This window comes from Coloeus monedula, assembly GCF_965178545.1.
Source record: "Coloeus monedula genome assembly, chromosome: 8".
Classification (NCBI taxonomy): Eukaryota; Metazoa; Chordata; class Aves; order Passeriformes; family Corvidae; genus Coloeus; species Coloeus monedula.
This window is the reverse complement of record NC_138788.1, coordinates 9,529,072-9,555,962: the sequence shown is the minus strand read 5'-3', so window position 1 is coordinate 9,555,962 and position 26,891 is coordinate 9,529,072. Positions and strand designations below refer to the sequence as shown.

Here is a 26,891-nt window from a genome sequence, read left to right as displayed (position 1 = left end):
CTGGACTTGACAAAACATACACCTGCATAGTTTTTAATATAACATTTTCTCATAAATCATGCATTGCAAGGTGTTTCTAAAGTAGTTGAGAGTTACGGCAATTATCAGTGAAAATACCAAAGCACTGCTCATGTCCTAAGAAAAAAAATCCTAAAATTTCCCATTTTTTCTTAGCAATTACTGTGTATTACAAGTATAATAAGAAATAATTGATGGCTTTAACTTGCAGAAATATTTTGTCTAATACTATCTATCAAGTTAGGAAAATTAATCCAGATTACTCTTACCAGTTTTATAAGGATAGTCACACTTGTCCTGTGACTGTACTATAGCAATGTTACTACTAATACTGGAATCATTCACCTATAAATAAAGAAACATCAGTATCTTTCCCTTTTCTTAGAAAACAAAAATAAGATGACTCCCTTTACCCACAGCCCCATTTCATGCCACTGATTGCTGAAAGTCCTAGGGTCACCTCCTTTGTTAGGGAAGCATTCCTTTCTTTGTCAGTTACCTTGCATCTACTTTTTTTCCTTCTTTCTTTCTAGTGTCTGTCCAGGAAAGCTTGGAAAGAAAATTTGGGAAACATGGGGGAACTATTCCAGTTGTGCCTACAGCAGAATTTCAAGATAGGATATCAGTAAGTGCTTGCTGCTGGTTTTTTTTTGCTGTTAGGGGAGCTGTACTCTGATATTATAACTGCAATCTCAATTTTACCATTGTAGCTGTCACAGCACTTTTCCCCAAGCAAAGCATTAGTACATAATTAGCCTGATGGCCAAACAAATAAAGCAAGCAAATGATCTGAACTGCTTTGGAATATTGGAAATAAGCTATTTTTTCTTTCTTTTACTTCAGCCCATGCAAAATACCTCCAATGTTGTAAAAAAGCTATGGTTTTAATGGAGTTGCTTTTTGTATTTTGGAGCTCTTGTTGATATAGTTTGCCTGGTTTTCCAAAAAACTTTAAGCAAGATCCCACACCACAGACAGTTTGATGTTTCTGTAACTCCAGAATAAGAGCTGGATGAAAAATTTTAGCTTGTTCCTCAAAGAGTGAATCAATGGGCAAAGAAATGCCAGGTAAAATTCATTGCTATCTAATGTGCAGCAATACATGGTAGGGAAGTTCCCACACAAAGTGATGGGTTGCAAGCTGATCCATTTGCATTTAAAAGGAAGTTTTGGAAGCCTAGAAATCTATAAGAGTCAATAAGCAAATCCAGCATAAGAAATTGTTCTGAAGGGATAAGACTTACTAATGATGGCACCATATGAATTCAGAGTATGCTGCCTTCTGAATACTGTGTGCAGGTTAGGTCTCTGCATCTTCAAACACTGGAGGTGTGGAAAAAGTTCAGAGCAAGATCATAAGGATAGATAAAAGTACAGGAGCTTCTCTGACATGGAACAATGAACTAACCTAGGTCCCACTAGCCTGAACAAGGCCTGGGGTGGAGACAGTGATCTGTAGAATGAGGCATATAAAAAGGGGTGGGTAAGGATAGATTGTTTACTGCAGGGAATGATAGAAGAAAGTGAGATAGGTTCAAACAAAACCAGCACAGTGAGGTGCAGAAAGAAGAATAAGGGTATGGTTCCTAGCACAGTAGATAGTTCAGGTGGGCAATACTCTGCCAAGGGATACATGGAAACTAAAAGCATCAATTGTTCTTAAACACAAATTCAGGAGGAGATGGGACAAATGAGGAGGGGAAAAATGTCCAGCAAGTTGTGAAAAATATTATACCATGCTTCCTCAAGAAGAAATCAGGGGAAATGCATATAAACTTGGACTAAGTTGGATGATATCAATAGACTTTAGCCTGATCCAGAGGGGTGCATGTTCATGCATGTTAGGCTATATGAGTAGCATGTGTGATGGATTCTGTGGCTTAAAGCAAATGCTGGATCACTTAAACACAAGCCATAGAATCTGGCCTAGTACTTTCTACTTCCAGCCCAAATTGGTATTTCAGGGAAGGCAAGTATTTTGTGGAGCCAAATGTCCAATTATTAGTAAATTACAGCAATCGGGATGATGGAACATTGAACCTGTAATTTCTTCAACTGCTTATTGTTCTGTGTATTTAAATTTTAATGGGAATAAAGTTATGGAGTTGCTAAGGGCTAATACAATGTGGAGTATATGAATTTGGGATCTATGACCTTCCTAAAACCTGTCTGTCTTCAAAACAATTGCAAGAGGCCTCTATAGGTTGTTGACTCTTGGGAGCTTTTTTGTTTAATATTTACTGTGTGGTCTGAAGGCTGAAAACAGTCATTACTATAGCAGTAGATAATAGTAGCATCATGCATCTGGAAGCTAGGCCTATAAAAGACTTCAGTGCTTGTATCTGAGGTTTTAGAATTGAATTGACCACAACTAGGTCTTCAAGTAACACAGTAAAGGCTATTTAGATTCTTCACGAATCATTAGAAGAGAATGAGTGAACAAGCTTCAGTAATTATGGGAATCGAACACGTCATTGTCCTCAGCACACAATGAGAACCTGTTTGTTTCTTGGATTAAACTCTGATTTTATTCCCTGTTACAGGGTGCATCTGAGAAAGACATTGTACACTCTGGATTGGCTTATACAATGGAACGTTCTGCCCGGGTAAATATTGCACTGCTGTATATACTTACATGAAAGGAAACTCACGTGACTTTGGGACAGTTTTTGAATATGTTGTACAGAATTTCTTTGCAATTAAAGGAATAGATAAACAGTACATGATTAATGGAAGTCACTCAGAGTATGAAGAATCTCTGCTCCCTGCCATCATGGCCAACTTTTAACTGGGTATAATAAACATTAGAGATTATTCTAGTAGAAGCTGTAGTAAGTAGAAACTTTTTAATTGTCTTCTTGTACCTGGCTAATCTGGGACATGTAAAGTGCTTTAAAGCATGAGAGTGCTTTACTTGCCCATTAACAGTTTTAGATTAATTCCTCTCTGCTGTATGTTTAATTAGCGGGCCAAAGGCTACTTTAAACATCTTGTCTCTCCCTATCACTGTAAGACTTGAAAAGGGATAATATAGTAACCTGGGAAAGATGTTCTTCCCTTTCAGTTCTCAGTTGTAAGGGGAATCAAGAAATGTCAGAATTGATCCACAAAGGATCAGCTCTGATACCAATCTAGCAGCTCCTTTTACTCCTAACTTGGATCCTACAAGCAGAATTGTTGAGGTCCTGTGGAGAAACTTGCAGAAATCACATGTAACCTTTTCTGTTTCAGCAAATCATGCGTACTGCCATGACATACAACCTGGGTCTGGACCTGAGAACAGCTGCCTATGTCAATGCAATTGAGAAAGTCTTCAAAGTGTACAATGAGGCTGGTTTGACCTTTACATAAACAGGCCATTACGTTTCCTTATTGTATCCCACCCCTTGCTGTTAATGTACCCTCTTCTTGAGAAAGCTTATCACAAGTTTACATGTAACCACAAACTTTTCTTTTCTTCTGACATTATAGTGGATTCTATTCTCAATTAGTTTCAGTTCCAAACTAGTCTTTTTTACAATAAAAATCCGTGGATTAGGAAATTGTATACAAGTATGTATCTGAAGATAACAGTTCATCTGCACTTGTGGGGGCCATTCTGGGTGTTTCGCCTACAAAACAAAATGGTACATTTTATGTGTGAAAGAGTGGTCTTGCCACCTGAGCCACTTCTCAGACTTCAGATCAGATACTGTACTATATGAGCACCTAGCTCATTGTTACTTCATGCACTTTTGTTTAATGACATAATTTTGGCTTCAGCACTTTCTGTAAGGCCTTGTATGATCAATGCTGTGGCATTGTCAAAGGAAGAATGGGCCTCCAGCAGGGATTAATTTTGATAGGAGTCTAGTTTTTATTTGTAGTAAAGCTTCAGGCCTGATTCTCTTAAGGCAATATTTTTTCTTTAACTGTGCTACTGTTACAGTACTGCCTTTTCTTGCTTGTTCAAGCTAGTTTGACTATCATCATGATGTTTGTAGCGCTGACAGACTAATATTTTTATAAGCTGAAACTATTGAGCAACTCTAGTTATGTTTTTAATCAAGTATCTACATAACTATTCTGACTATAGGTTGTTTCCTTTTTTTTAAGAAAGGGATATTCTGAATTTGGTAAGCAATCATACTTAGGTTTTTTGGAATTCTTTTTCAGTCTTTTCCTTTCAGAGGCTTTCTGAGAATTAGATACTGCCTCAGTGAACAACTAAAGTGAAACTGAACCCAGAAATCATTGGCCAGACCACAGAGGAGCTAGAATGCTGCTATAAACTTAATCCACTGTCTTAATACACACAGCCTTTTTTTTTTTGTCATGAGGAGGTCTTGAAAGTTTTGAACATAAAGTACAACAAATTGGACCTCAACAAAATATTGGATCAAGCACAGTTTTTGAAGTGTAAGGCTTTTGTCCTTTGGAGTCCCCTTGAAGTGCCAGATGTTATTTATGTAATGAATATGAATGTTTTTTTTAAAAATACAGTTAGTCCCTCCCAGAAATTCATGCTTTTTCCTAACTACTTTGTAACTGCATGACATAACCTGGAGAGAGAGCAGTTATTAAAAAAAAGTTGACCTTTCCAAACCTACTATGCTGGTGTATTACTGTTTTCTATTTCATGCGATAGCTTTCTGTAGCTAGAGTCAATCTGCAAATCTTTACAGCACCCTTGTCTATTCATTACGTGACCACTACTAAGATACTGCCCCTGAATTATCTTCAGGGGCTCACTAATACAGGTCTTCATCTCTTGAAAAATCTTGCCTATCAGCAAGATTTTGAAGTTGCATATATTTAGTAAATAATTTCAGGTCTTTTTAGCTTGTCCTCTAAAATTTGTGTGAAGAACTATTTAGTAGTTAGTATGGAGCAATAAACCTGTGTGATACATTTAATTAGTGGCTTACTCTATCGTATATGCTGGCATCTAGGGTTGTAAAAGTACTACAGATCACCTAAGTGCAGCATATATATATATATATACACATACACACATATTATTTTTTAAAATGTGAACCCTTTGAGCTTGAGAGAACTATTGTGATCAAGGTGTGGATCTCTACACACAAGTTCTGTATCCTGGATCATATTTTTCAGTGCAGTTTTTACATAAACCATTATATAGTAAAACAAAATTATGATTTTAACAATTCAGCTCTAACAAATTGTAGCCAAAACTTGTAGGCTAAAAGCTCACAAATAAACAGTTGGATTATAAAGAAATAGAAATAATCTTAAAAGCAGTGTTGCATTATCTGGAAGCAAATTCATTTAAAGCAAAATTCTTGTTATTGTTCTCCTTCCCCTGCTTAATTTCCTCTATAGCTAGTTTGGTTTTGCAGACTCGAAAAACAGGACTCTTTCAGTGCTGGAGCATACAGAAAGCTGGCATAGTTAGCTAACTGGGATATCTTCTACCTCCTCCCAGCTTGGAAGGGGAAAAAAAGCCAAAGCCTGCACCATGCCTGTATTCCCCGATTCATTAGCATCCTCTGTTCTTGTGTACACACACATTAACACTTCTTTTCCAGGGACATCTTGGAAAAAAAGCAGATCTAGTACCTGGCATGATTTTACTAAACCTAGAGATGAGCCCTTAAGGTTCACTGGATCTCTGCTCAGCGGCTTGACTGTAAGGTTACTGGCCTCTTGTTAACAGAGTCACTGTTGGAGACATGAATCCAAGCATATCCAAGGGTGCATGTAACAACAGCTTAAGGTACTTTCAATCAAAGGGCTGAAATCCTTGAGGAGACAAATGCTTGGAGACTGACTTAAGAGCATGTCAGCTGATTTGCCCTTTGTAGCTAAACACAAGAACCAAACCCTTATCAGTGATCCCAGACTGCTTGTGATAGCCTGCTCTGAAATAATCTCACACTGGTTCTGAGCATTGTTAACCTCGCTCCTAATGTAATCAGACAGTTATGAAAAAAAAAATGGAGTCGCGTGTTCCTTATCGCATTTTGTGCACATACCTCTCAAGACCCAGCAACAACAACAGAGAGAAAGTAGCAAAATTCTGTACAGTTTCTATTAGTTAATGTGATTTTAGAGATTTGGCTGCAAAGCAGCTCTAGCCTTTTCCCAGCCCAAGCCACAGCTGAAGACAGATGTCACTCTCTGAGGTGCATGTTATAAATCCTGGGGGTTTTTTACTAAAATTGTGACTTCAGTTAGGTGTTAGACCCTCCTTATATATAATGTACCCCCACACACAAGTCTTATCTGCCAGCTAATAACCTTATTACTGCATGTATTCACTTATATGCCACCAGACATTTACCACGAAACTTGCTGTGGTGTTTGGCAGGGAGCAGTCAGGACCTGAAGTTAGATCTGAACACAGATTAGTAACTTTTCTAACCACGCCTACTTCATAGAGCAAAGCACATCCTTACCAAGTGTTCTTAAGCTCTCATTCAGCACTAAGTACTGCATAGGTATGCAGTTTGTGTTGAATAGCAGCTCAGCAAGTCCTCTAAAGCTGCAAGTGAATCACATAAGGATGACAACTACAGTGTTCAGAGTTGCTTGGTGCTTGCAAACTACTAAATGCAAAATATTTCTATTATACAGAAGAGCAAGCAGAACAATCCTTTTTTTGTCCCAGCAAAGAACTCAGTACTGCACTTCTTTTCATTGATGCCAACTGTCACCATCAGGAAGAAGTGTCAAAGCAATGGAAATTCTTGCTGTGATTTCAAGATGCCAGGTAAGACTCTAAGTTATTCTGTTACTAATTGAGAAGTCTGTCGTATCAGATTCTAAGATCTCATTCTAAGTTCATATGCACACAGAGTGTTCCTGGTATTTGGGGATCTTTTTCTGGTTGTTGATGAGTTACTCAAAATTACCTGGTTCTGATTCTTCCAGCAGCTGTCCCCGTGTGGGTTTAACAGGAGCCCTGCAGACATGGTCCGTGCCTACAGTGTGGCTGCATTACCCATCCTGCCTGTGCTGTGCAGAGCTGCTGGAGTGGCACCAGTGACCCAGCTCAGCACCAAGCAGGTCGTGCAGCCAAGTGCTCTGCTGGCAGCAGTGCACCCTTCTGCTGCTGCCATTGGCTCTGAGCGTCACTGTGCTGCTGAACAGCGGTCACATACACCTTAAACACGCTTGAGCCCTCCTCTACACACAGCTAGCTGTGATTTTACCAATGAGATCAGAAGCACAAACACAGAGAGGCACAGAGGTTCTTACCTTGTCTGGAGAGGGCTGTTGGGTGCTCAGCTTGTGAGATTTGTGTACACACAATCAGGATTTAGGCTCAGTGACAAAATGGGAGACCAGCTCTCAAGTGTTTGACTTCACTTGCTGCCGACTTCAAACCAGCCCTTACCCCTCCAAAAAAAAAAACCCCAAACCAAAAAACATCTTTGCATTAGTAGCATGCCACAGCTCTAGCTGCCTGGTCTGTACAGTAATCCAGTCTTTCTAGACCAGTGATTGTAAATTTAGTTTTATATATGTAACCAAAGGAATACATGCAAGCCAGGCAGAGTGTAAGTATTGTCTTTATTTAAGAGTATATGTAGCAGAAACTTGTTTACAAAAATTTCAGTGGTGATACATTTTTATCTTCATTGTCCAAAGCTTTTGCCCCATGAAGTTGCTTGGTTTGCTACATTTTTTACAGCTTTTTCACCGGTTTCAGCAACTTTGTAGACTTCATCAAGTGCTTTTAAAAGAGAAAAACAAAGGTAACTGTAGCATCACTGCAATAGCTTCCCTTTCCCACCAGGTGTGGGACAAGGAGCAAGGCAGGGCTGGGGGCCCTGTCTGGGATTTCACTGTCGTGACATTTTGAAATAAACACAAACATTACCGTACCTTTCTGCCCAGCATCCTTAGCCTGTTCTGCTGCTTGCTGCACAGTCTGGCTCACCGTGTCAACTGCAATTAGGAGAAAAAAAATGTCAGTTTAGCAGGCTTTACCCTCCCCCTAATTTCAACAGTCACGTTTTCAAAAGGGTTCCCTAAATGTTTCAGGGCTAGAAAATGAATAATTATTCCATAAGGATGGGCATCCTGATCTAGTGGGAGAGGTGCTATTAGGACTCTGGTTACAGTTCCCCACAGTATCCATGGGTCTTGGTATAGATGAAGATTATGGATTGTAATGTGTGACACCTACAATGTCAAGAAATAAACCCTAGTAGAGAATTGGGTGCAATGAAACCTTCCTTTTACTTAGCCTGGCTAGGATCTGCTGAGAGCAGTTTGGTAAAGATTCTTTCACCAGCTGCATAAACTGGTGTTCACTCTCTGAGCTGGTGTGCTGTACAAGCAGCACATCAAAAATTTAGTGATTACTTTCTCTTGTACCTAAAGAAAATGTATTCTGTAAGAGACCAGAGTAGTTTTAAAGGCGTGGAAAAGTTCAATAGAAGAGAAATGAATACTGAGAAATGAAGAGCAAGAGAAGGTATTGTCTTAAAGGCCTGCAGCCTAGAAAATAATGGTAAATCTTTGGATGATCAGCTTCTAACAGCTACGCTTAGGGAAGTCTTGCTCACAAGAGTTAGAAGTTTGGGGCAAATAGTCTTTCATTGAACCTGTATTTGCTTTATTACCCCTGGCTCCAAGTACTACTTTTCTTAAAAACACTGTAGATGTGTTCTGCACAATAGATACTGAAGGGGTGGCTGACTGATCAAGACATTCCTCATGGAAGTGGCAGGAGGGAAAAATGCTGAGGTGAGGAAAGGCATTTAAGTCTACTGAGAGCGTCTAAAACTTCAAAGGTCTCCAGGTTTGTGTTGAGTGGCTCTTCAACAGTGGTTGTTTTAAGTGTTTTGTAAAAACCAGTGGCCTGTTTCACCCTGAGCTTGTAGGACATTTTCCACCACTTAAAAGACATGCTAATTATCATTACACATCATCTTTTGCTGCAGTTTCCTAATGTGAGTGATGTTCACTGCTCGTAAGGTGCAGCTAAGGAAAATGCTTCCCATAGCAGTCTTGGGTCACAGCCGAGTTTGTGACTCCTTTCAGGACCCATGGGATAGGTGCTAATTTTAGATACTTGCAAAGCCCAGTTGTGCCACTCTGTATTTGGCAATGGCTCACGGGACTGTGCCTTTGGGGCACGTGCAAGCACAACAGTAATTGAAACAAGGTAATTAATTGTTGCAAAACCACCAGTTAGACAGTCTTTTTTTTAGTTGAAATCTGGCATTAAATCCCCTTTACTTTCATTTAAATGGGGGTTTAGAGGGTACCTCTAGAAGCAGTACTAACAGTGGTGTGATGAGTTCAGCACCATGTGCTGTGTATTTACTGCCTGTCATCAAGGTATGTGCAGATTGCCCAGAAGTGGCCAAAGTTGGGCCAGTGCCTGGGACACCCCTCTGTTGTTCCAGGATCCAACTCCAGCTGGAAGAGCCATGCTGCAGTGCAGGACTTGCTGGGAAGACACTGGCAGGGTTCAGGCAAAGGGCTTCAGACTGATGATATCCAAAGAGCTGGGACAGAGGGGGAAGGACTGCAGCTACTATTTATAGACGTTGCTCTCAGAGTTTGTTGACTCCTGAACACTTAGTTCCATCAGCTGATTGAGATTAGTACTCAGCTTCTTTGAAGATGACAAATATCACTTCTGAAAAATCCATATTGTCTTCCAGCATAGGAAACAGCAGATGTCTCCCCAATGTTAAAGGAATTAGGAACATCAAAAAACTGCCACAAAATATGCATTTCTAGGACTACTCTATGGCAAAACCAGAAAGAAATCTTCATTTAAAAAATTGGTGGTTCCCTTCCAATTGCCCACATCCTGGTGTTTTTTTTCCATGCCTCAGCATAAAAATAGCTGAATTAAGAATAAATCCAAATCCTTTGGAAAAGAGGGTGGCTGTGGGATTATGCATCCTTCATCTTCCTAGCAAAATGAACCAAGTCATAGTAAACAAGTAGCAGACTTCCCACTTGCTTCATTGGGCACATAGCCCACAGGTGATATTTCTACAGCATTTGAAGTCACAGGCAAAGTAACTGGTTTCAAAAGTTCACTTAGATGTCATGCAAAGAAATATGAAACAGTTTCCAGCACTCACATACTAAGCACAAACATTTCAGGAATCTCAGCAGTGCAGGTCTCCATGTTAAAGCTCCACTAACAATGGTTATTTAACTTCAGGGCCAGTTCAGCAAAACTCTGCAGGAGTGAATTTGGCTCATGCCCTGAGCCCCTGCAACTGTACTTGTGCTCTCTGTGGGGTGTGTAACTGTGGCGCTGGCAGGGCTGGTGCGCTGACATCAGGGCACTTAACTGCGCCTCTCTGTGCAGCACCGAGAGGGTCAGAGCCCTCAGAGCTGATACACTGTACTGCTACAGAACTCGGATTTGTCATGGCTGGTCATATTAGGAAGCAAAGCCCTAAAAAAGCAGCCTCGCCTCTGCTCTCAGCTTTCTGCTGTCCCGTCATCAGCGCATCATCTCAGCACCCAAGCAGTACGAGCCAGAAGAGGAAAAGTTGTTGAAAACCCAGTAGTTAATATCACACCTTCACTTACTATAGTGTTAGAGGGCTTGGAGATTACAGGATGTGCTGACCCCACCCCTGAGGGCAGCATCTATAGAGTTCATGCCCCAAGGGCAGATTTGCTCCCAGCAGCAGGGGCGGGAGCAGGGCGGATACTTTAACACCCAAGGCACAGGGGGAGGGAAAGCAGCAATTTGTATTTACCTGCCACCTGTGCAGCACTTTCAGCTTGTTGCACAGCTTCCTCAGCGAGCTTCTTCCCAATCCCGAACATGGCTGTGCTCAGTCCTCTCTCCCCGGATGAGATGGGCGAGTGAATCCCTAAGTTCGGTTCTGTTACACTGTTTGGCAAAGTGCAGCTTTTTATAGACAAAGCAGGACTCCTCCCAGTAGTTAGAGGGCAAATGCAAACTTGAACAGGGAAAAGTCATGAGCCCTTGTTGGGTGATTAATATACCAGGCATAAAAGGGTGAAGAGACATTAATGTTTGTTATGTTTTCCTCCCCGGAGAGAGGGCGTGGATTCATCGGCAGAAGTTTTCCATAGCCCAGGAATGAAAGCTTTGTTTTTCCATATCGGGGAGTTGGTAAACAGTGGGCATGCCACAGCTGTCCTGACCAAAGGCTCCAGTGCCCCAGGGGGATACGCAGGCTGGCACAGCCCGTCGTGAACCGGGCAGAAAAACATTGCATCACGAAACACTCAGCTGAAGAATTGCTTAAATCAACTCTGTCATTTCAAAACCTTACATAGAAAAGTATCCAGTTTCAGATGATTCTTGTCCACATTCTTTTGATCCCCAGTGGGACTTAAAATTCACGGTTATAAAAAGAAATGGGAGGTGCTAACCCTGCTTTCTAAAGCATCTGACGAAATCTTTATTGTGTTAGAGAAAGCTCATAATTTCATGGTGTGTCATAATTAATATTTTAACCTCTTATTTCCAAGGTCTGGCTCAGGAGGGTAGGTTTGTGTCCTTCCCCACAGCAAACATTTTGCACGACCCAGCACAGCCTCCAGAATCTCAGGCATCAGCAACAGGTGGTGAGGTTCAGAGCAAGGCTGGCTCCACCTGCCCAGCTGACAAAAAGCTGAGCTGCCCAGCCTTGTCCCCCCAGCTGTGGCCAATGGGATGGGACACGCAGGATGCAGACTGCTGAGCATTTAGCCCCCATGCCACCCTGGTTCCTCTTCACAGGGCACCTTTATGCTGTCCCATCACACAGGAGCTGATCTCATCCCAAAACACTAGGCTTGCTTTTTTCTGGGATCACCAGCTTTCCAGCAGAACTACTTATGTGCCCTTTCACACAAGACAGGTTTCACTCTATGATCAAATAATTATTGCTGAAAATGACTGGGAGGGAGGGGGTGGGATGGGGACAGAGGCAGAGAGGGAAGCATAAGCTACCTCAGAACAAGGGTTTATTTATCAAGCTGCTCTTTATCCTGCAGCTGCCACCACAGCAGGGTCTAGGAATGCCTCTCTTGATGCCAGGCATGGCACTTCATGAACAACAGTTCCTCTGCAATGTCCCTTTCCAGCATTACAGTAAAAGTTCTGGTTTTTTCCCACCACTGCAGGTTTTTTTACAGACCACAAAGTCCTACTTTATACCAATTAAATAGGATGTAGAGTTACTGAGGGTAGGGATGGGGTTGCCTTCCTCATTTTATCTTCTGACAGCAGGGAAAGGATTACTCACCATATCTGAAAGCAAATTCTACCAGAATATGCTCACAAAAAGCCAGAAGGAAAGTAACAATATTGGTTTTAAACTGACATCAAGTCAAGGGTTGTTGACAAAGTTCAAAACAGAACTGCAATGCAGGAAAAAAGAAAACAAACCCAGAAATATTTCAGATAACTCAGACCAGCACCTGACCAGTGGAAATTCTTTGCACAGCAGCCAAGCAGTAAAACGTACACATTGTTCCCTGTGACATCCTCAGTTACCCACAGCCAGCCTTGTTCACAGGAAATTGCAGTTTCCTAGTCCTGTTCTGCTGCTGCTCCAGTTACTGAGAGCAGAGAGATGCATGAAGATAGCAAGACTCAGAGTAAGCAACAGGTTTGTGTATTTGTCGAGGTACAAGTGTTGTCACTGGAAGTACCTCTCCTCATCCTGTCCTAATTCCAAAGTGAAGAATGGTTCCCACTCTCACACACTCCAGTACCACAAACAGTTTTTTTGAAAGCCACATTAGCTCATGAGCAACTTCCATGAGAAGCACCAGCACTGGCTTCCCGGTGAACGCCAGTGCAGAAATAAAATTATAGAGCCAACCCTAATTACATTACACTGACACACTGCAGGTACATATAGAATTGTAACATGGGGAGAGAGCACTTGCCATCACAACGCTCCCTACGCACAGGTAAAGGTGATGTTTGTCTCACAGAGTGAAAGCACACAGCATTAAAATACATCTCACTTTTCAAATACAAAAAGGACCCATTTTCTTTCACTACATATAGACCAGAGCCATAGAAGACCAAGGAGGAGGTGCAGTCCCCTGCAGGCACCAGGCTTTTTGTCACACATGCATTTAGAACGATGTGAGGTTGCGCTCAGTGTCACGGTTTCTGCCTTCCCCATCGCAGCACCACGTCTCGGTAACTGCACCCCCAGCTCCCGTGACGGAGGCCCTGCAGCACAGCCGCTGCCTCTGCTCTGCTGGGCCCCTGAGCCCTCCCAGCCCAGGGACACGTCCCGAGGAGCTCGGCTCGTTCCTGCGCGGGGGCTGCCGAGAGCGGGCCTGGCTCCGCCGCCCCCGCAGGGCTCTTCCTGTGGGCGGCCCGGCCCGGCCTCGCTCCTTCCCGGCCGCGCCGAGCCGGGACGGCGCCCAGGGCCGGCAATGCCGGGGCAGAGCCGAACGCGGGGGCTGGAGCTGCCGAGGCACAGACACAAACACTGCCTGAGCTCAGCCGGCAGACGTACCGAGCTGCAGGGCAGAGACAAAGCCCAGCAGCTTCGCCGCGGGCTGCAGGGCCCTCATCCCCCAGGCTGAATCGCAGCACCCACAACACCAACACCCACCCTCCAGAGCATCGCCACCTCGCGTGCCCGGGTCCTACCTGCCCATCATGCCTGCATCCAGGAACTCCCATAGGAATCCTTTCACAGCCCCTTTAAAGCCTCCCCAGCCTCCACCCAGCTCAGCTGGGCAGCCCCAACCCAGGTACAGCAGGTTTTCGGAAAAGGCCCTTATTTGCCAAACCTTGGGGGGTTTTGAGTGAAGGGTCCATCTGTGTGATGGGTGGGAACATGAAAGACAACTTGTCCTGTGGGCAGGAAATCCCACTGCCGCCATGGGCCCTGGGAGCAAACAGTGCTGACAGCCCCAAAAGGGAGCTGGACAGCATTGCTCATAACCAGAGACTCAGGGAGTGCCTGGGATATACTCTCCAGCATTGCTAATCCAGCAATCATGGTTGCTTGGCAGGTGGTGCCAAGAGGGGCCCAGTTTGCCACCTATCCTATTGCTGCCTGTGCTGCTCCTCTCTGGGGATGAGAGAGGCTGCGTGGGGCCACCTGACATTGTTTCAGGCCTGGTGAAATGGCATAACCCAGGCAGAGTGTGCAGCCCTCCGGGACATCCTTGTGGCACATGGGCAACAGCATCCAACACACCAACAGTTTATTCATCTCCAGGTTTCTTGGTCTTACTTTGCCACACGACAGGAAACTACTACTGCAGACATGTTTCAGAGAGCTTGGCTTCTTGATAACCTTTGACCATTAATTGCAGTATTCACCTGAGAGAAGGAGAAAAATCTGGTAAAGTCTGTGGCCTGCTGTGCCTCTGGCCTGCTGAGCTGTGGAGATGGGGAGGGCTGTTTGCCCCTCAGCCACCCTGGGAAGGTCTCTGGGGCATTGGAGTGGGGCATGGAGCAGAGGTGCTCCGGCTGGGCAGCCCAGCCAGGGTGAAACACGAATCCCCTTTGCTCAGCATTTCAGAGCTCAGGCAGCTGCAGGCACACCCAGCAGCAAATTTTAGGAAATCTGAGAACTCAGGTGTTACATAACTTCACATGTCCAGGGCTGATGGCACAGGAGCTGCTAGGAGCTCTAGGGATGCCTGCTTTACTTTTACAGTACATCTGGAGGCTTTGGGTGGGATGGCAAGGCACAGTCCTTGGTTGGGACACATGTCTCTGTGTGATGCACAAGGGTGAGAGAAACCCCAAATGCTTCCAGACCAAAGAGCACTGTGACTAGGGCAGGGACTTTACTCGTGGAGCAAAGTGCTTCAGTTTAGACCTGGAAACACTTGCCAGCAAGTGACTCAGACTCATGGGCACCCACAGCACAGCGTCCACCCTGGGGACAAAAGAGATGTGAAATACTCCGATCAGGCTCCTGAAGCAACAAGGGCATCCCTGTGCTGGGGACCAGGAGTCAGGAATTGCCTCTGGGTGCTCCCTGGCTGGATGGATAAAGTAGTTTCTCCTCTCTCAACTCAGTGGGTGACCTCCAGTAGTCCCTCCAGCCAGGCTGTCCAGTCCCTACCTTGCCAGCACTGCTGCCAGCACTATGCCAGAGCAGTGGGAACTGACAACTGTGTTACACTGAAGACAAGTGGAATAAGGGGATATAAAACTGCATACCAGGAGTCAGGACTGCGCTCTGCATGAACAAAACAGGATTAATGACTGTAATATAAGGGGGTAACAGGTTTTACTGGTGAAAACACCTGCAACGGTACCATTTTTTTTGTAATATTAAAGTGATTTGCAGGCAGAATAAAAGTGTGATGGAGAGTGGTGTATGGGTCACAATAACATACAAACACAGCACTGGTGTTTGAAATGCTGAGCCTAAAGAGCTCGGTCTCTGAAGATTTCTCCATCAGGGAGGTAACCATGAAAAGTACTAAATAATGAAGTACTATTGGAGGTTGCCCAGTAACTGAGAGTGCAATAGTCTAATGCTTTTTCTGTGAGCTTGTACTTGGGTAAATATTTAGGCTTTTAAAGCTTTAAATGACAGGAGCCATTGCATAGGGACACTCTGTGCAAAGCCTTGGACTATGTTTACTCACAGATGGTCTATTACTCATAGGGTCCTGGAAAGTCTTTTCAGTTCGCACAGTCCTTGTACAGACTGCAGACAAGGGTGGTCTTTGGGTTCAGTGATGAGCCAGTCTCTCCTTGGACCAAATTCACAAAGTTTGGATTCCAAAAAGCCCTGGACAACCACAGCTCTTGGTCAAGAGGCGCGAGACTGTGATACCTCAAACAGGCCTGGACTGCCCTATTTCATTGCAGCCAGATGGTTTTGGTCATGCTTTGGTTTTCTTTTGTAAGACACAAATTAGATTCTTACTGAAACAGGCTGGTAAGGCTTCAAAGCAAGAGAGGAGGGGGAAAAAAAAGTAAAAAGAAGAAAAGAAATATTGCCTAGCCATGAGAAACACCCAGAGGCTGAGGTAAGAGCACTTACTGTGAATAAGTGGGTATTAGTGCCTTCTGTTGACAGAGGCAGCACTAAGTGGGCATCCTGTCTGTCTGCACAGCCTCTGATTGCCCAGCAAGCAGCAATCTCAAATAAATATTTCCATCTCCTAGGCAAGAAGATTGCCCCCTTGCTTGTGTGGCAGCAGCTCCGTCCCTGAGCAGGCCATGGCTGGCCGGGGCTGCCTCGGAGCAGCCACACGAGCTGCACAGACACTGCAGCTCCGGCGTGGCTGGAGCCTGAGCGCTCTCAGGGGGCTCTCGCACCTCAGCGCTGCCGCCTGGCTTCAGCAGCAGAGCCCCCAGCGAGCACGGGGTAAAGACACCGGGCTTTGTCCCCAGCAGATTTAACAGGTGTATTGTGGATAATGGAAACAAGACATTTAGATGGGCAACAGACGTGTAGGAGAAAGGAGAAGGGGATGGACACCAAAACTCCGTTCACTCACAGACACCACAGGGCTCGTCTGCAGTGCGGGGCTGTTGGTTTCCATCCGTCTGCAGAAGGGTTCAGTACTCCTCTCCTTTACAGGGTTGTCACTGACCTCACTGGACTTTGAATCAGAGAGCAAAAGAGATTAGCAAGACACTGTGCGATCCTTCAGTGAAAGCCCCAGTAAAATAATGAGTTTAAACAGACAATCTGAGTAGAGGAAATCTTACAGTACCTTTATTTATCTTAATCTAAAAATACAGAGGATGGGAACAAATCAAACAACTGACAAGAAATACAACCCCAGTTTAACTTTTGGAAGTTGACTCAGTTTCATCACATGAATGTTCTGGTGTCCCAATTATGAACAGTTTCACTGGCTTTGTAAATACACTCAGCAAATGTGGCAATAATCACTGAGCTGTTGTAAGAGCAGGGCAACAGCATTGCTGAAACCTTTTGAGCCATGTTGATGATTGTGAGCAGATGTGCTAAAAGATATTTTTTCTAAGTAAAGGATGAGGGGACCTTCTGCCTTAAAAATTTGTATTTGAAGAGGACGAAATCATCCAGATATCAAACAGCTTTCATTTTTCTACACAAAGAAGTAGAGAATTGCAGACCAAAGAGAGGTTTATACAAGCAGTACTGCCAACTTAAATTAATATCATTTTTTAAATTCACATTTTTTCCCGAAGCCAGACATTGCTTCTGCAGCTTGTCCGGCCACTTTTTCTACTCCATCTTGTGCCCTCTTGGAAGCCTTGTCAAAAGCTGCAAGAGAGGGAAAAGATACACAGAAAGTTGGAAAAATGCAACACAGTTCAATACTTAAGATAGAAGAAAGGTGTGAAAATAACTAGATTACAAAAAAAGGTAGTGATATATCTCTAAAAAAGAGTTTGGACATTTTGCTGCCTCCCCATCTAACACCAGCACGTGCCCAAGCCTGCCCTTCTCATCACATCCATGGAGCTGAGGCAGGTGTCGGTTTTAAGGGAATACTGCCAATGCATTTTGGCTTTTGTGAAATATTTTACACCCCAAAATTACCAATTTACCCCTCATACTTAGAATATTATTATTACCAAAAAAAAAAAAATCAGTCTAAGTTTTAGTTTAACTTGTTCCCAATCCCCAGCTGCAAGCTGCCAGCACTTTCTAGACAGCACCTTTTCACCTGCAGGATCAGTAATGTTCAACCCCAGCTGCTGCCTCGGCAGGTGCTGGGATCCAGCGTAGGGCTGGACCTGGACAGATCACTGCTCTCAGGGCTGGGGTGGGGGGAGCAAGATGTAACAAAGAGTTACTTAATCCTCTGGAAAGAAGAGCTGTTAGCACAAGTTTTCTAAACACAAGGCCAATGTCTGAACGCTGTGCAGGAGACTTGGTGGCCAGGGAGTGTCAGATACTGTCTGCCAGTACATGTGCGGAGCTACTAAGCAACAGATCTTGAAATTCTTTCATGAGATTTATAAAATTTGTTATAAAAATGTTATAGTTGTTATAAAATGTTAAAGGTTATATAAAGTTGTCACTGAAACCAAGGGCTTTCAGGCTGAGAACACCTGTGGGACAGAGGAGAATCAGCACTGGCCGCTTCTGGCTTGTGTTGAGCTGCTCCATCTTGATTTGAACGTCATTGCTCCTACCTTTCTGGCTTGCATCTGTAATCTGGTTGACTGCATCCTGAGTGGCCTGTTCCAATGTGTTTGCTGCAATTAAGGTAAAACAAAATCAAAATCATTTCCAGCTGTTCCCAGTTCTGGTTACAGGAATTCCATACGTCAGTCAGCTTTCTGCACGCCTGCAGCAGGCTGTGCCCCTGGCAAGTGCCCAGGCTGGTACAGAGCAGGCTGAGGCTGTGCCCTTCACTGGTGGGCACCCTGGGAACTGTGTGCTGCCAGAGCTGCTTGCTCTGAGATAAGCGCTCACCTGGCACCTATGGTCAGCTGAGCAAATCAATGGCAGATAAGCAGGAGATAAAGAAGCAAAGATTAGCAGCGAGTTGGAATGATGACATTTAGCTGCAAGCTGCTTATTTAACACTACACTTGCTTTTATTGATTTTTCTACCTTATTATGCTTGGGGTAGGTTGGCCATCTAATGTGCATTTTTTCTATGGGCCATTTGGGAGTAGGGCTTGTTCTAAAATGGAAACAAGTGCATTAAACAGAGCAGGACAAGAGAACGGAGATTTTTATAAACAAGGTATGAATGGAAGAAGAGGAGAAGAAACTAGAAACATAACAGATCAACTCCAGAATGAGAAATATTAAAAATGTAATATTAAAAATGTGAGATGCCTTGTGATTGTAAGATAGTTGATCATTTATGAAACAGCAAAGTGCCCCCTCAGTGGCATCAATATATTCAGGATGCAGCAAAGGCTATTTTGTTTTTCAGAAAGGAGTTCTGTCATGTTTGTGGGGCTACTACACATTTGTCCCAGATGTATGGAAACTTGCTGTAACCTAAATATAATCAATGATGTTACTCATATATTTCAACTTTACAACAAAGTGTTTGCAGGAGCAGAACCCAGAACCATATCTGATCAAATTATATGCTACTGGGAAAGAGCTGCATGCAAACACAGTAGGGAATATACTACAAAAAGCTGGTATAAACTATAAACATTTTGCAATTTTTCATTTGAAGGAAAAGCTTTCATGGTTTGCATTGAGAAGTTGGTTTCCAATGCCCAGTGCTAATGACAACAGTGCTTGGCCTTACATCATGGGCATTGCTATGATAGAAACATGCATACAGGGTTTTTTAAACCCTGCAGAGTCTGGTGATTACTGCTGAAGAACACAACAGAAACATGTTCTATACATTACAAACTATACATTGCAAGGTAGTTATATTACCAGAAGGCACTGACAGGCCAAGTGGCAAATGTTAATCAAAGGTTAATTCCAATTTACTAAAAGGAGAGCAGATTAAAAACCACTGCAGAGCATAAGAAAAGACCACCCTGAGCAAAGTAAATGCTAAAGGTTATTATCACCAAAAAAAGGCTTCACTGCTCTAAAAACATTAAGTTAAATGTTTTAGAGAGTGATTAATGTTGGACAATGCTCAGGAGACACAGAGGGAGAAGTGGGTGGATGGTTGAGGCAGCTTTGAGAGCCATGGCCAGCCTGTGGTCTTCTCCAGGTGATGGCCAAAACTTGCAAAGTGGAGAGAAAAGAGGAAGCTGTGTCCTGCTAACACCGAAGCAGCTACTTGTGGTATTTCTGAGTGAAAGTAGCGACTAAGACCCCCTCCAAATACGCAACAATATTTAATCTTTCTTACCAGCATCTTTTGCTGCACCTTCAGCTTGTTCCTTAAGTCCCTGGAAGCTTTTACTTGACATTGTGGCTTCTGACACCTGGTAAAAGTCCTCTCCTTTGATAAAACTGAGCACCTGGTGATGTATAGCACACTATGTGATAGTGTCCTGACTTGTCCTGGTTTTATACATCTGCCAAGAGACCTGCTGATTCTTTTGGGGGTGACTGGTACAATGGGTGGAGTTCGAATGTGAGGAATGGTAGCTGAAAATAGAGAAAAGCTGTTTATTTACCTTCCCTGATGAGAGGGTGTGCCCAGATTGAGATTTCTGCTCCGTTGCACTGTCTTTGTTAATTTGCAGGGTCTGTTTTTTTTTAACCAAAACTGCAAAAAAAAACCTGTTCCACCATCACAGGCAGAGGAAAGCCACTGGACTGAGCTTTACAGAGTGCTGGAAAACTACTCAAGTGCAGTGTGTGGGCATGGCCAACTTTCGTCCCCGCCGGGCTGACTTCCTTCTCCTTCCTTCAGTCCCTGAGCAGACCCTCATGAGAACAAAAACAAGCCCAAACTTGTTTCTGTTTTTAGAAGTTTTAGTCACAATCCCCCTTTCTTGTCAGGTGGGATAATATTGGATGGTGAGAGTTGTGATTTATGTGTATTTTTATAAGAAACTGCTAATCTGGTCATCTTTCCAGTTGCCTGCTCAAGGTGGATTGCAAATCCCATCATCACAGAAGGCCTTGCCTGGGTGCGGCAGGTAACCAGTGCCAGCACTAGCAGTTCTCAGGGGAAGGGAAAAAAAAGAAGCCAAATTAACAAACCCACATTTTCCTAATGTGGCTTTGTGGTAAGATTCTCTTAGTTCAGAAATTATGTTTTAAAGTCCCTTCCTTTCCTAGCATCACCGCATTAATAAAAGTTTCTGGCCTTAACCTCTGGCATTTCCCAGGTTTCCACTAGCCTTTGGAGTTTATATTTCCTGCCATCAATCCCCAGTATAAAGGTACTTTGTACAAATAAACTATTGGCAGAGTCAGGAGCCAAATGACTCTCCGGTTTTGTGGGGTCTGGGTTCCTCATTGCCATTTTCTGGGGTACAAAGTGTCTCTGTTCAGATGGCCACACTCATACCCATATTTGTCTTCCTGAGTAAAGATTTGTGTTGGTAAACAGGCATGAGAACAAGATGCCACAGATGAACTAGGGTGGGCACTGACAGTTCTCCTAAGTTTAGGACCTCATTAGTACCCAAGGGAGGAAGAATTACAGAAAACAAGGTTCTGTGCATTCCTCTGCCGCTCCTATTCCGCCTGTCATTTCAGAGAGCTCTTGTCAGCTTTTGCACCACTCCTTTGTTATTTCAAACAGCAATCCTCTTTCCCCCTCAACAGGTCAATTAGACTTTTAATTATACATTCATATCAGGTATCTTTTTCAATTCCTTGCTGATTTTCTTTCCTGGAATGATTTTCTTACTTGAATTTGTAAAAACTCAGATAAAAAGACACCCAGTATTGTGGAGCTCTGACATTTTTTGAATCAAATCCCTAACACAGACCTACTTATTTTTCTTGCCCAAACCTGACAACACAGCTACAGCAAAGCCACACCAAAAAGGTGGATTTCAGCTGTTCTCAGCTCCCTAGCCAGGTAGATTAACTTTGTGCAGAGTGTGAGTGAAAGGAAGGAAGAGGCTCTCTGGAATCCACGAGGCAGCTTGTCACAGTTTGAGAGGAGATGTGCCCAGGCTTCAGCAGCAAATACCTTCCAGCTGCCTTCCCAGCTTGTTTCCACTGCAGGGTTTTCAGTGCAAGATCCCTGCAGGTGCTGGCTGGGATAGTCTGCCTGAAAGGGACACCAGGAATTTGGAAAAGAATTTAAAACTGACACATGCTTACATCAAGCATTAAACATGCACCACATTGGAGCAATATTTTATAGACTCCTAATCAGTTCAGGTAAACATTGTTCTCTAATTTTGCTTTGGTACCTACCTAGATTTCCCCAGCTCCAACTATTATTCTTCCAAGTGGAAATCTCTGTTTAGCACTTTGGACTCAATAGGGGTGTCTGATCTGTGCCATTGCTTGCTTTACGTCCTGCTCAAAACATTAGGTAGCATGAATTCCTGAGTAAACCCACACTGCTGACAGCAAGACTCCTTATCTAATGTAACCTTATCCTTAGCATTAATATCATTATCCTGATTCCAAACTGAAAAAAAAAGAAAAGTGAGCAAATTACCCTTGCCCAAATTGACATGGCATGATCATTATAATGCAGCCCAGAGCAGAGGGAAGAGGGACATTTGTATAGTATTTATTCCATATGATGGAACCAACAATCCTTGCATCAGGTGGCTGATTAAATCAGAGTGCTCAAATGAGGATTTGAAAGGGTGGAAGGTTAGTTTGGACTTTCGCTCCATTCAGCTCTTTGTATCTGCTGAGATTGCAGGTAGAAATCCTGGTTAATGCCAGCTGGGGCAAGTACCACAGTGTGCAGGCACAGCCATGTGCCAAGGTGCCCCCGGAATTTCAGACTATTCCAAAAGTTACTCCACCTGGTAATGGCGGGGTGCATCGCTGACATTGGCCTGGACCAAAGTTAAGAAGTGTCACACTCCCAGAAGCACCATCTGCTCACCTCTGACACATAACTTGTCTGACACCCTTCTCTGTGTCTGAGGCCTTGGGCTTTTTCTCCACATTCTGCACCTTCCCAGTCTGTTGCTTGTGATGAGCAGTTTGGGGAAAAGAAACCCAGAACTGGTTCCTTGAGTGCTAGGAGTGCTCCACTACCTGTGGCCCTGGAAATGGCAACTCCAAACATGCAGCCTAAAAAGCTGTGAGTTAAATCTGAAGCACCACTGGGAAATTAGAAATTGTTCTGGTTTCCTTTCCTTTCAGACATCTTCTGTGGTGTCTTTGAGCACCCTCTCATATATCAGTGACGTGAACCCTTCTGTTTTATTACCTGGTGAAGGTGAGAAGTAATTAATCAGAGCTAGAGTTTTACATGTTTTACACATGAAAATGGGTGAGGTTAATTAAGAAGTATTGAAATTTATTTGGGTTTTCTTAAATTTTAATTTTACAAGGGTTGGGATTTATAGACAGGTTTGGTGTCCATCAGCAAGGCAAATGCAATGATGTGTCAGGGCTAAAAAGTTCTACTCAGATCACTCCAGAAGTTTACGAAGCATGCAGTGTTCAGCATTTGCAGCTGCTAAAAGAGACTGATACAGTGTGGAAGGGATGTGATGTTTATATCATGAAACAGAACTGTTTTAAGAAATGCAATGGTGTGCTCATAAATAGAAATAATTATTGTAAGTCATATGTTAGTCATTTACAAGATCAAACTAAAGTTGTTCTAATTAAATTAGCTGTTCAGTTCAAATATTGATATACAGTTCTGGGAGAAAAGTAGGTTTAACTGATTCATCCTTTACACAGGTAGTAACGTCCTCCAGGAATCATCAGTCAGCTCTGCTTCAAAGCATGAGGTCAACATAAGGCCAGTGCAAATGGAGTTCTTTACCTTCTGCTTTCTCAATCTTGCTGTAACATCCAGATGAAGTGTCAAGTTTCTACCGCCTTCTGGAGCACCTGAAACCATGCTTAAATGCTGGGATTGCTGTGGAGTCTCATGATATCCTGCAGATTCAGGACTAGAAACTACAAATAAAAAAAATTGCCAGGTCTTTAACTTATAAAGGGTAGGAAGATGAGCAAGGCTTGATTTCCACCTTAAAATCTGGCATGGAACTGAGGAAATAAATAACTGGTCCTATCCAAGGAGTGGCTGGCTGGGAAAGCTGAGAATGTGAGCTTGAATGTAAAGTCTCCAGTAGAGCTGTGTATATTTTCTAGGCACACTGAGAGGAAGGAGTGCTGTGGCTCCGCTCTTCTGGCACACAGCTGTGCTGCCCACCCCATGTGGGCTTAGTGGAAGGGGAAGGGTGGAGAAGTGGAGCTGCCTCGCATGCTGGGATCCACGTGCCAAAGCTTGACAGAGAAACTCTGTGCTGCTACAAACTTGTGTGGGCTGATATTCAGAAAGCTCAGTTTTAATCTGAGCTTTTTCTGCTATGCTGTTAACAGTATGGAGTATCTTCTTGTGATTTGGTAGGGTTTCAGTGCATTTATGAAACAGTTAAGCCGAGTTTCAATGTGTCAAAGAGGTGAGAATATGGTTTTATAGAGAACAGCATTAAAAAACCAGCCCTTCAGTTTTTAATTGGGTGCTCTGTGAGTTCAGTTTTAGGGCATGCATTATGCAGACACAAAAATAGGACTTTCAAATGAAGTGGGATTTTAAGTGTATTATTACCTGATCTGCATTTAAATTAGTGGAATGCTGTTTGGGATATTCTGTAGAGACCCACTGCTTCCTCTTCTTCATCCCAGACAGACATCTTTGAAAAATCAGACCCTGCATGCCCTTCAGCCCCTGGCTAGGACGTAACTGGGGGGAGCTCTCAAAGGCTGCGAGGTCTATCAGAAAAAATCACTTAAAAAAGCTTAACTGCAGTTTTACATGGTAAGGAAGTTTTGCTGTTACAAGGGGAAAAAGTGGTTTTCAGCACTTTGTTGGCCACTTGTATGGCAAGGTTGATGCAACACTTGGCAGCAGCTGTTGCTGGTTCATTGGATCCCCTCAGAGGTCAGAGTGTGAGTGCCCAGAGTCGTCACTGGGGACGTCACTGGTGGCCACACTGTGCCTGGCACTGGGTGCTGTCTCACCACAGTGGGATTAAGTTAACAGCTTGTGTGACAGTGGTATCACATGTACAAAGTCCACTTAAACAATTCACAGGGTGAGATGAGTGAAAGAAATACTTGATCACCCAGACCATGACCTGTCAGCAAAAAATGATTTTGCTAACGTTTGCTTCCCTCAGCATTTACCTGGGGCAGGGGGTGCCAGCACTTCTGTAGTGAAAGCACCTTCTTCTGTGGGATGTTTCTGAAGCATCTCCTCCATCACTCCACTTTTCACTTTCCTTCCATCACCTCTTGTTACACTTGCCTGAATACTCATTGAAAGCACAGACTTCTTTTCCATGCAACAAACCAAACAGATGTACAACAAACTTTGGTTGAATAATTAATAGACAATATTTTGTCTCTTTTATGAAAGACCCTTCTACTTCAGAAGGAAACAAGTCTTCACTATTCTTACCTCTGACAAGGGTGGCTCAGACCTCTGGCTTCTGCTCCCTCCAGTTGGGTGACAGCCAGTCTGAGGAAGGGACAGGGAGGAAATAGAGGCTCACTGAGCCATTGCATGGGCACAGCACTACCCTGTTCCCCCTCACTGACACAGGGTACTCATATGGGAGGAAACTGCATGTCCTGGTGTCTGTCTCCAAGACTTGTGGTTGCCTGTGCAAGATGCAGAAACACTCTCTAGGCTCTGACTGCCACGGGACTAGACCAGGCCTGTGCAGGGACTGCACCAAGGAAGTGCTGAACGCCTGTCCAGCCTGGGCCCAGAGCAGTGCTCTCCCGTGTGAGAAGCAGGCAAGTGCAGAGGCAGATCTTTAGGAAACATTCAGACACTTCTGTGCCCATATGTTGGACAGTAGTTGAGCAGTGTTTTCAGTCCCACAGTTCCAGACACAGCTGTGTAAATACTGGTAAAACACTTTCCCTCCCCCAGGGAAGGAAACACAGAGTGCTGCATGCCTCCCTCCCAAGCAGCCATGTAGCTCAGCGTGGCAGAGATGTGTCCCGGCACTCTTAGCTCAGTAATTATCATTCTCTCCTGATTTAAGCCCTTGGAATCAGGGGCAAAGCCTGCTTGAGAGATGGGCATTTGGGGAGCAGCTTACTCCTCCTCTGAGTTACAGCCCGCTCCTCCCTCCCACACATGCCCTACATAGTGAAGGCATTCGCCTCCTTTTTTTTGCAAAACACTTTTGTTTGTATCCCCATAAAGCAAAGCTTTTGAGCAAAAGGTTTTTCTGTCTCTCTCTAGCGAGCACTGAGAATAGACTCCAGCCTCCTGCTGCTGGGCATGAGTAACTCTTTATGTCCTCTTACCTTGGCCTCAATTTTAGTTACTCTAAATGCAGATGTTTTGCAGGACATCAGAAAAAGAGTATGCACATACCAGATACATCTTCCTTTGAGGGGCCTTGTTACCCCTGCTAGGGCTCTTTTGTTCCCTTTCTGTGTTGAGATCAAAGACTCACTGGGATGGAAATCCTGTGGTCTCTGCAAGGCACTGCTTTACACATACTGTTATGCCTGAGAGAGGCTGCCAGCACACTTGCTAGATGCTTCCATGCCACAGCAAGTCTCTTCTGTAATACCTTCCGTGGTCATCATCATTAAGCAGCTTAATGAAGATTAATGGTCTGATTTTGAAGCAGATTAAATCTCAACAGTTTACACTGGCTTCTTCTGGATTCGTGGGTGCTCTGCCTGCAGGTAAATAAAAGAATCCATTTTTATACCCGTAACTACTGATGTGCTTTAAACTTAGCCCATTATTTACAGCAATGAGCAACATTTCCTGCTCTCTACCCTGGTGAATGTGGAAGGTCTCTGCCGCTCTCACTCAGCAGCTGATCTGCAGCCTGACCAAGTGCTGTAACTGATACCAGCCCCGTGTTCGTGGTGCACCAGGAGATTCTCCTTTGGCACCTGCCCTCACACTCACACATTTCACAGCAACCCTGCCCGTGCTGCCAGCAGCAGTGCAGTTCTGATCAGGTCGGTTGGTGCCCATCACAGTTTTCAATTACCTTCTGGCAGCTTGTTACCCCCGGATGTCAGGGCAGCTGTCTGGTGCAAACAGAATGAACTGAGCTCAACATCACTTTCACATTCCTTTAAAAAGCCTCCTTTCATCCAGTATCACCCCCCACATTCTCTCTTAAACATGGCAAGTATTTAAAAAGTGAAATACTTGTTTTTCAGCCCTGAGACAGAAAGCCAGACTACCTACAGTACTGACTTAAGAAATACAGTTTCTCATGATTCTTCATCTCTTACAATATGATTTAAGACCCTTACAGTTTTGAGATCCCTGTATTCTAATACTGCACTTTTACAGGAAGAATGCATCAGTTTGGAAGGATCAGCATCTAAAATGTGCAAACAAAACTGACAAGACAAAAAAACTTGTTCAAACACTTTTTATTAGTTAAAAAAAAAAAATTTCCACAATGCCTAGGGATCCCAAGTGCCAGTGCA

At 43.7% G+C, this 26,891-nt stretch overlaps 2 protein-coding genes across 2 annotated transcripts in view; one reads left to right on the top strand and one right to left on the bottom strand.

Annotated features, from left to right (window-relative positions):
• The window catches only part of GLUD1 (glutamate dehydrogenase 1), a 29,420-nt gene extending 24,813 nt beyond the window's left edge, over positions 1-4,607 (top strand). Inside the window, exons 11-13 of the mRNA XM_082285663.1 lie at positions 552-643; positions 2,562-2,624; positions 3,250-4,607. Of these exons, the coding sequence (XP_082141789.1) occupies positions 552-643; positions 2,562-2,624; positions 3,250-3,369 (275 nt within the window). The 3' untranslated portion in view covers positions 3,370-4,607. The remainder of the gene's footprint in view (positions 1-551; positions 644-2,561; positions 2,625-3,249) is intronic.
• Positions 4,608-17,064: 12,457 nt separating this feature from the next.
• Positions 17,065-19,762, bottom strand: LOC309575299 (uncharacterized protein; the record flags this gene model as incomplete). Its single annotated transcript, XM_082285657.1, has 3 exons — positions 17,065-17,171; positions 18,050-18,112; positions 19,702-19,762. 3 exons carry the CDS (start codon positions 19,760-19,762, stop codon positions 17,065-17,067), a joined length of 231 nt encoding a protein of 76 aa, XP_082141783.1.
• Between the last annotated feature and the right edge of the window lie 7,129 nt (positions 19,763-26,891).